A 10,783-nucleotide genomic window follows, 5' to 3' on the forward strand; every position below is an offset into this window, starting at 1 on the left:
CTTAATAAACACCATAGTGAAACAACATCTCATCCCTATTTTAATACTATCATTTTAAACACTATCTATGTGTCCCCACATTGCCTTTGATTTTTTTTAAACATTCTTGGGGGTGTTTGTGTTACAGTGAAAAAGTTGACACATGTCGACTTCTGTGAATTGAGTGTCCTACTTTTTAAAGTATACAAAAACACTTTCTGAATGGTTATAAAATAACTACCTTGACATATATAAGCAGGTCTTAGAATGAATCTTACCTAAAATGAAACCAACCTTTACATGTAGAGAAGTGTAGAAAGATAAGCTTCCAATGTGTTTGAGGGCTGTGTGTGGCTTGCTGGTAGTGAAATAATGGTTTGGACTTAATAGGCTGCAGCATTGCTTATTACATTCAGGTGTATGTGTTTGACTAGTAATCAGCGTTAATTAGCAGACCCAGGCGTCCGCTCTCATGCGGTATCTGTAGGGGTGGTCTGGAGCAATCTTTGGCGTCCGCCTGTTTTTGTGCCAAAATGCACGGCGCGTTTGCCGATCGAGGCGGTTGTGGCACCGTGCATTTTGTGTGCGCACCCCGTGTACGCCCATGTTTACGCCCAGTTTTCCTCATTATTCTGGCCACTCCCATAAAAACACCCACATGCCGCCCACAATGACCGTGCTCTTGCGGACAGGTTTTTTTGCATGGAGAGACCCGTCTGTGACCGGTGTGAGGTCGCCGCACATGCGCATTGCGAAAGCTACGCATGCGCAGATTAATAAAAACCCCGATCCGACCACGTACGGTCCCACCGCACCAACCAGAATAACCCCCTTAGTCTATGCAATAGAGACAAAACAGATAATCCCATCTCTAATTCTACCACAATCTGCATATTCCTTATTAGCAGACTTTGAGACTAGGAAGGAAAGTGTATTACTGCTGCTGATACTATTCATCTAGTTCTTTATCTACCCTGTTATGAGCCACCGCTGTGGCTCATTCCTGTTTATACTGTAGTTTCATGTTGTATGTTCTTTGTGGGTTTTGTACTTATCGGATGAGCGATCCAGGTTTTGGTTGATCCACTTTGCCTTGTTTCCATGCATGCCTTAGTCTGTGTTGGGTGTGGCTACTTGGCATTTAGTCATGTTCTGAGTACTTATCTCTGCCGGTAATATTCCTGTGATACTTCTGTGATAAAAAAATGATATACAGATGGAGCAGGTCCCATCTTGGCTACCCATGGCGAGAGTTCCGCCAGCTGGCCATGGCTGGCCACGGCGCCCGCCTTCGCAATACATTTTAAATGCTTGGCGATTTGCTGTGGCGTCTCCGGATGAGTGCAATACCAGTGATCATCCACCAGATGTCACTTTTGAAAACCTTTTTTCGCATGCGTAAAATTTGTGCTGCAGCGCGTGCATGAAGAAATATCACTCTACAAAATATTCGAATAAAAGAAAAAAAAAAAAGAAAAAAATTGACACCGTAATCAAACACGGGTCTCCAGCATGAAGTCCTGTGCAGCTACCCACTACACTACGCAACACAGTGATGTGTATGGTTTGTAGAGTGCTGATATAATAATCTGTGGCATCCGCAGCCCCAGTGGCGAAACCCGAGTTGCGGCAGCGTCTGATACGGTCCTTTAATGAATTAGCGCTGTAATGTGATGTAATGTACTGTATTTCAGGTCAAGTCGACCCCCTCCACCCCTGGAAGGGGAGGAGGCGATTGACTTCAGCTGCATACCCATTATGCACAGTACCAACAGTTCAAAATATTCAGCATTGGCTATGTGAACGTGAAGGTAAATGCTTGTATAGGATTATTACACTACACAGCCCTTTTGCGCACTCCGAGGTTCACGAGCGACTCATTTGCACGAGCGTCTCATTTCCTATGAGCGTCTCATCGCGCACGAGCGTCTCATACTGTAAGTGCACTCCGTACAGCGAATGGCAGGATTCCATTGGCACATTGCAGTATACCACTCCGACTAGTCATGGGCAAGACGGTTCATTGGAATGAGTTGAGCCGCACGGCTCAGCTCAGCTCAGTGTGTTGAGACAGTGACTCGGCTCTCGAGTCACTACTCATATGATATTACAGGCACAGGGAGACGGCTCACAGCACACTCAGGGATTTGCAGAGTCTCTGTCCCTCAGTGTGTGCTGTGTGCCAGCAGACAGGAAGTTAGTCAGTGGCTGGGCTCATGACTCGTGGGGAATTGCAGGCACAGGGAGACAGTGCACGGCTCACAGCACACTCAGGGAGTAGGAGAGTCTCTGCCCCTCAGTGTGTGCTGGCAGACAGGAAGTAAGTCAGTGACTGGGCTCATGACTTGTGGTGTGGGATTACAGGCACAGGGAGACAGTGCACGGCTCACAGCACACTCAGGGAGTAGCAGAGTCTCTGTCCCTCAGTGTGTGCTCTGTGCCGGCAGACAGGAAGTAAGTCAGTGGCTGGGCACATGACTCGTGGTGTGGAATTGCAGGCACAGGGAGACAGTGCACGGCTCCCAGCATAGACTTAACTTGAACTCAGCTGTTACTGCGCTCTCCTTTCTCCTGCTCAGCCTGACGATTCAGAGAGGAAGGGCTGAGCCTGCTATGGTATAATGCTGCTGCTGCTGTCTCGGCTCTTGCCACAGTGACTAACTCGAATCATGTATTCAGCTTAATGGTTCGAGTCACTGAGTCGAGGCAGCGATTCACAAGCCATCTCTAACTCCGACTCTAGCTTGATGGAGCATTAGCCACCCAGTGGTGGTGGATTGTATTGCATGGCGTGCACCCACGCCCCTTGGCGGACGCCGGCGCAAGAAGAATATCGGTGCGCCAGAACCTCCGCCATGGCGGCCTGGTGGCCAAGATGGGACCTGCCCCATCTGTATTCTCTGGTAGAGAATATGTAGGGCGCCTAAAATATGGGTTGTCTCCCCAAAGCAGCTGCTGGATATTAGGGGTAGTCACTCCCTAAAAACAAAATCTCGAGAGAAAAAAACACAAAGAAGCAGTGCTGGAACCACAATGAATAAAAACTCAATTGATGCAATAATAATTTCCTTTATGTATAAAAAATATATATTTCATTTAACATTAGCACATTAACATAAAACACATACACAAAACAGTTAAATAGTAATAAAAAAGAGAAATTTTATCTCACTCTCAGGATGGATATGGGTGATCACTCAAATTAAAGGTAAGTGCACTATACCAAATGAACTGCTAGTTTCAAATATCAGTGCTGTTTAAAGATAAAACAGCTGTTTATAGGTTACGCATTGGTGGGGAGGCAATCCCAGGTCCTCACTAGTCGTATGTATTAGATTCTGGTACCGCTGGAGGAGTCTTGGAATGGATGCTAAGGATAGCCCAGTGTCCTATCTGTTGTTGCGGGGCCCCCAATGGCTGCTGGAGGATGATGATAAGGGCAACTTGATTATCCAAAGTAAAAATGTCCCCTTTATAGTAACTGGATGTAATACCATATGCTCGGGGGTATTCAATGAAGGATCTCAATGGGGGGCCACAGTAGGTCCTCTGGGGTCACCCCAGGAATATGAAGTCCTCTAACAGGTGGCTATAGGTGGTAGAGCTCACCTGGATGTAGCCTGCTTGGTGTCACGATGTTGAGCCGCAATGGGTCTTGCAAATGGTTCCTCCGGCAGGTAGCAGTGAAATTGAAGAAATAGCTGTAATGGATATCTCTTAGTCCAATCCTGGAGGCTAACATCTAATGTGTTTCGCCACTGGCTGTGGCTTTTTCAAAGGTGATTCTAGGTATGGTTGTTAGTGGTATAAATACCCATGTCAATAAACAGCTGATTGATGTTCAATCAATACAATCAATAAAAATAAAACTTATATTAAAATCTCAATGGCATATAGTAGACATATGAATAAATTATATACAGTAGGGGTACAGAAGGGCACTCCCTTGCTTGGGATGAAAAAATACTTTTTGTAGCCAGGTGCAAGGTCCATAGGAAATAACATATGCACTTACCCAACCCGTTACAAGGAGAGGAACAGACCAGCACTCAATCTGTAGGTGAAGAAAAAACAATTTGTATTGAAGTTACAACATGGTGAACAGTGATAACATCAAGGCTGAAATGACAGCCGTTTCAACTTGAGTCCTTCCAATTTTCGTCAGGGACACGCAGTGCCAGATTAAGCCTTCTGGGGGCCCGGGGCACTTTAGACAGGGGGGCCCCCTTGCACTTGTCATTACTGTCCGCAAACTGCATGGGAGAATATTACACTGTCAAAACACATAGTAAAGGCAGTATAAACTTGGTCAATGGGTAACTTCAGGGGATATATATATATATATATACATACACACACACACACACACACACACACACACACACACACACACACACACACACATACATACATACATACCACATGAAAAGCCTGTGTTTGTCCCTCTGCACCTTACTCTGTAGGAGACTTCACAGTCCCAATAATTAACCTAGGTTAATGTATAGAGCGCTTATATATGGGTGGTTTTCTTGGTTAGCTGCTGCTTAAGGGGGTGGTCGGTTCCCCAAATATATAGAAAAACAGAAAAACAAGGTATAAGCAGCGCTTTCATACAATAATTGCAAGTGTATGCATCAATCTAATTGTAAAAAATTTAATAAAACAATACACATAAAATACAGTAATAGTAAAATACAGTAGAAATTATATGGACCACTGATTAGAATATAGTCACCACCACTGTTGGAAAGACCTGCACTGATCTTGACAGCAAATGTCCAATGTGAAATGGAGGGAGTCCGTCCAAACGTTCTTATGTCACCTGGGGATGCTCGGTTGTTGGCCCGTTGGCAGATGTTGGTATAGCCAATCCGGGAAACTTTATTTGTATAGGCAATCCACTTTACAGGAATAGTTGGTCGGTCTGCAACCTCTCTCGTCAGGATTGAGGACAGGAACAGGATCAGATGATTTAGCAGGAGATCCAAAAAAGTTTGATTTTGCAAAGAGTGGTGTAGTGGTTCTTCTCAGATGGGTGGTCCCAACGCACCAACGCGTTTCGCTGTGCTAACCCACAGCTTTGTCAAGGTGTATTCTACTGGTGGGAGTCCATGATATTTATACCTGACTTCCTGTATGGTAATTTGCATACATTAATTGATGCATACACTTAATCATTAAAAATAATACAAATATGTTTGCTCGGAGATGTAGTGACATAATCAACTATATAGATTACACTTAGGAATAGCATTTATATATAGAAGAAACGTATATTTATAGCATTAGAAGTCTTAGACATCTATAGGAGTTCCGGGTCACTTGATGATGTCACTTCCTGGTGTATAGTGGATTGTTTACCCCAATTGAATTACCGTTATCTCATTAGAGGCAATGGATGTTTATACAATAATGTTCGTTTTAGAAGTTGGGTCCCAGTGCTGCCTCTGATTAAAAACCCTCCCATGACTAGACTGCTGCTGCTGTTATCCATGGGCCTGAGAAGCATGTAATGAGCTCCATCAATCAGAGCTCAGCACAAACCTCTCAGCCTCTGCCCTCTGGTGCAAAGTGTCATGGGACTTAGTCAACTCCCAGTAATGCACTGCATACTTGGCTCCCGATGCTCAGCACCATTAATCATTGTCACATTGGCAGATAGGTGAAGCTGCAGCACTACCCCACTCCCATGCACAAAACCTTTAGCTAAAAAAATAAAATAAAAATATATATTTTTTTTTTAAAATGCATGCCAGCCACAGGGGGGCCCCTAGCTAGAGGGGGGCCCAGGGGCACTGACCCCTTGTGCCTCCATTATAATCCGGCCCTGGGGACACGTGTCCAGTCTCATTGCCTTACACGACCTTTCGCCTTGCCAGAAACTGGACACCAGTATCTGCAACTCCCCCCTTATCCATCACAGGGGTGTCCCACAATGCACCCGAGCGGTGGTTCATAACAAAGCCCGGGAGTGCCATCCCATAAGTGAACCCCTCCAACGACCGAGACTTACAAAGCGGAGATATCCATTTGTTCAATCCTGCTGGCTACCACTTCACGTTGGAATTCACAACTGCTTCCACTTCACGAGGCATTATAGGAAAAGATCCATTCAGTGGACTCGTAATACGGTACCGTATGGACTGGCCACCCAAGGCATTTTGCCCAGCTTTTTATTACATGTTGCCATTGTCTTATTTACTCATTTTAATGCTTTAATTTTATCATTAAAGTTGTTTTTATTATAAATTACTTGATTGGCACCTGTGGGTTAATGGCCACCGCGGCACTGAAGGGGTTAACCCCCGTGCCGCTGCACCATGTTAGACAAAGGGCGCTTGGCGGCAAATTAAAAAAGAAACACTGTTCTTTATTTGCACTGGGCACCGCGGCCCAGGTCCCCCACCATCTGGGCAGCCCCTTCTCGTTGTCCGGCGCTGGGACTCTGGCTTCCTTGGCTCCCGGCATGCTGCGGCCACCAGGGGGAGCCAGGACCCACCCACGCTGCAGCCGCCGGGCCAGCTCTGGCGGCTGTGGCGAAGCACCACCAATAACCGCCAGGGGAGAGGGAGAGACTGCCAGCAGGGGCATGGGAGCGCTGCAGCCCCGGTCGGCTCCGGAGGCTGCAGCAAGGCACTGAAGTTAAACCCTGGTGTACCAGGGCAGCGTGCAGTGACTGCGCCATGCTGCCCCGGGCACCAGGGGGGAAGAGGGGGGCCACCAGTGGGATGTGGGTGCGCTGCAGCCTAGGTCAGAGGCCTGATAGCCTCCAGGCTTGGAACTGCAGGGAAAGGTAGCAGGGAACCTCAACTTTCCAACAAGCTGAGTGGTTCCTTGGTGCTCCATGGGGCTCTCCGTCGGCGGGCAGGAGACCCGGGCAGGGGATCAAGGCTGCCCATCTCTGGAGCACTGTATGTGTTGTGTCCTAAGGCAATCCAGGGTCCTGTGTGGGCAGCTGGATCCCACTTAAAACTGAATCCCAAAAGCGGAATGCTTTCCCAGATAGCCTCCAAGCTGGGAGCAGCAGGGAAGGTAGCAGGGGACCTCAGCTTTCCAACAAGCTGAGTGGTTCCTTGGCGCTCCATGGGGCTCTCCGTCGGTGGGCAGGAGACCCAGGCAGGGGATCAGGACTGCCCATCTCTGGAGCTCACATCTGGGCCAGAAATGTTCAGCTAGTCCCCTGGCAGGATCCTGGAAGTATGTTTTGGAGGGAAACCTTCCCCCTGGCCAGACAGACCGGCACCTGGGTGGTACCTGGTCCCCCCCAGGTGGGCTGTGGCTCAGAGGAGTAACCACTCCCCTCTGCCCATAGGGACAATGCTGACTGTGCATGTGCCAAGTGCATGCACACTGCATGAATGTACATTGATTGTTTGTTGCAGTATTCCTTTCCTGATCATCACTACTCTCTTGCTGTTATTTCATGTGTGATTGCTTAGTGCTACGGTACCGTAGGTGGGGCGGTTAATGACCAGCGCCGTCTGTCCTTTGAACGCAGACTGGTTTGGCCATTGGCTGCCAACCCACTACTTAGGAGAGTTTATATGTTCAGTTATTTCTGTGATGTGATAATCTGCTCATCTATTTAATTGAGTAAAAGCGCAGCCAAATCGTCCTTTTCCCTCCTTAAATAAATATCTGTTGCTGCCAGCCATTGTTCTTTGGCTCTTTTGTGGGTCCTCTCCCGGGTGTTCCATCCCCTGCCGCGGAAGCGTCCTCATCAACTAAAAAGGGCCGTGAAGACTCCCAGGGCACAGCTGTCATCTGATCAAGGTACGCCTGCATCTAAACGTCTCCAGGGGCTCCTGTTACATGTTTCTAAGCCTCTTATCCTCTCAATGGTTGGGAAATAGGTGCCTTTACTCTGTCCTGCTCATGTACACATTATGGGACAAAAGTATCAAGCTTACAAATTGTTACCTGGTAGAGTGACCATCAACCAGCCAATCTGCTCCTGTCTTTTTCAAACTCAGCCTGTAACATGGCAGGTAGGACCTGATTGCCAACATGTTTAGCTCTCTTCATCAATATCTACTTTATCTCTGGTTCAGACTTCCTAGATCTGGCCACCACTCTGTAACATGAAATTTGGGATCTGTTTGGATGGCTGTTGACCACTCTCCATTTTTACACTTTTGGAGGAAACAGACATCTGTCCCTCTACCACTCACAGGGCCTTATTCTGGTTCGGTCGGTGAAACGTACATACGGTCCGTTTCACCGTATGTTTCCCATACGCAGACGGTGAGCGTAAGTCCGCCCACAAAACAGCCGCATACGGACGGTCACAAACACCGACAAAGGGGAGTGGCGTATACTTGAGCGTACGCCACCATACAGGGACGGATCTCCTCTTAGCCACCGATAACTGGTGTACAACAGAGCGCACGCCACCGTATACGGACGGGTCTCGTCCATTTTCACACCGACATCTTGCGTATATTTGAGCGTACGCCACAGTGCAAGTAGAAATTGAGTCCAAAAACATCCTTGTTGCTCTTAGATGTGTTTTATGTGTCTTTTTCCTAATAAAAAACTGGTATGTTTGTGTTACAGTGAAAAAGTTGACACATGTCGACTCCTGTGAATTGAGTGTCCTGCTTTTTAAAGTATACAGAAACACTTACTGCTCTCATGCGGTATCTCTAGGGGTGGTCTGGAGCTATCTTTGGCGTCCTCCTGTTTTTGGCCCAAAATGTACGGTGCGTTCGCCGATCGAGCGGTTGTAGCACCGTACATTTTTGGTGCACACCCCCGTGTACGCCCAGTTTTCCTCATTATTCCGGCCGCTCCCCTAAAAACACCCCCATGCCACCCACAATGACCGTGTTCTTGCGGACAGGTTTTTTTGCACGGAGAGACCCGTCCGTGAGCGTTGTGAGGTCTCCGCACATGCATAGCATGCGCAGATTGAAAAAAACCCTGATCCGACCGCGTACGGTCCCACCGCACTAAGCAGAATAACCCCCACTGTCACCGTCCATCACTGCTGTTTGGGAACCATGCACACATGTTTATTCCTCTCTTACAAATGTCACATAAACCCATCATCTGCTTCAATACCCTACACCAGGCATTCCCAACCACGGTCCTCAAGGCACACCAACAGTGCAGGTTTAGTGATATCCAGGCTTTAGCACAGATGTTTAATCAGAATCACTTAGGTACTAATTAAGTCACCTGTGCTCAAGCCTGGATATCTACAAAACCTGCACTGTTGGTGTGCCTTGAGGACCGTGGTTGGGAAAGCCTGCCCTACACAATAGGGGCGTGACACACACACACACACACAATTAATACATTTATGTGCAACACTGTACAGAAAACATTTCATTTCACATCAAACTCATTTTCTTTACTTTTTATATCTATTTTTTTTCACAGCAGACATAATAAATAATGTTTTTGAAAATAATATTCAAAATAAAAATAAAACCATACAGGACAAAATGTGCCATCAACTGAAACATCTGAGACACAACAGCTGCGTGCTGAAATGAAAGTCCACCCCAGCATAGGATCTGTATTATCCAGGAATCATGCTAGGAGGATACAGCATGATTCAAACCAATACCTTACATTTACAGAGTGTGAACTTGGGATTTTGGTACCCTATGCATGGGAATAGAAAGAGTTTTCCCACAGGAAGTAACCCTCCACAACAAAGGACAAGATTTAGACCAAAAACACAAAGTCATTAAGGTGGCTCCACATCATTTTTTGCAGCCATTTTTGGCCTTGGGTGGTGGAGACTTGGGTGTGGCTGGTCTGTGCCATCGTCGGCCTCTGGGCTTTGGGAGCTCACATGCTGAGGAAGGGGATGGTGGTGGGTCCCTTCTGGCAGCACGGGGTGGGGAAGCTGGATTATTTTCTGCTAGGGCCGCAACAAGTGCCCTGGTGGTGCTGGCAATCTCTGCCAAAAAGTATTCTGGTGGATGGACTGCTGCACCAGAGTAATAAGCCAGATAGATAAGCCATCTTATCCCGCACCACGAGTTGGCGGTCCAGCCGGTCTGCGACTTCCACCCCCTGATGTCGAATGTCCCTCAGCAGTTGGGTGTTGATGCCCCCCCTTGGGCTGTGTGGGGCACTGTTCTTCTTGTGCCCATGTTTTGGAAGCTGGTGGGGATGGTGGAGGCTCCTCCTCAGCTTTGAATTGAACAAAACTTTGTCACCATCACATCAATATGTATGTGAACAAGAACAAGGAATTTGGCACATTTACCTGCTAGGTCTGCAGCAAACACCTCCACCGGGAGCTCACTATCCATGTTGGCAACCCCCCTGATCTCTACCTCATCTATACAGTCTGGCGCCTGCAGATCCATGGGGGACAGCTTCAGGTGGGATGAATAGGGCCCACCACTGGTGGGCTGGCTGTGCCTCCACCGTCCACTTAGCTTCCTCTTCAAGTCCTGCCGCCTTAAAAAAAAACTTAAAAAACATGTAAATCAACTACATATGTAATGGTCTCTGCTACCACACATCATTACTAGTGAAATGTTAGCATTGTGGCTGCTATGATCTGAATCAATATAAGTTTACTGCTTCCTGATTGTGGACCCCATAACACATAATCAAACTATTACATATTGGAACCCATTGAAGGGAAACGTCATCCACATGTTTAACGGCCACAGTTTTGGACATGTTACAGTAAGGTGAGTTACCCCACATAACTATTTTTACTTTTACCAATTCCCTAAATCCTTTGTGGGTCATGTTCAAAATCCACACATATGTACAGTATTCTCCCTCTTTTTTGCACACACAATTATGGGTGAACCATGCCATATACATGTCA

At 47.0% G+C, this 10,783-nt stretch overlaps 1 protein-coding gene across 1 annotated transcript in view; it reads right to left on the reverse strand.

Annotated features, from left to right (window-relative positions):
* LOC146021061 (uncharacterized) overlaps positions 1-10,250 on the reverse strand; it is a 32,966-nt gene extending 22,716 nt beyond the window's left edge. The window contains exon 1 of the mRNA XM_083154862.1: positions 10,205-10,250. Within this exon, the coding sequence (XP_083010988.1) occupies positions 10,205-10,250 (46 nt within the window). The remainder of the gene's footprint in view (positions 1-10,204) is intronic.
* Between the last annotated feature and the right edge of the window lie 533 nt (positions 10,251-10,783).

Source organism: Crinia signifera, chromosome 7 (assembly GCF_055691185.1).
Source record: "Crinia signifera chromosome 7, ASM5569118v1, whole genome shotgun sequence".
Lineage (NCBI taxonomy): Eukaryota > Metazoa > Chordata > Amphibia > Anura > Myobatrachidae > Crinia > Crinia signifera.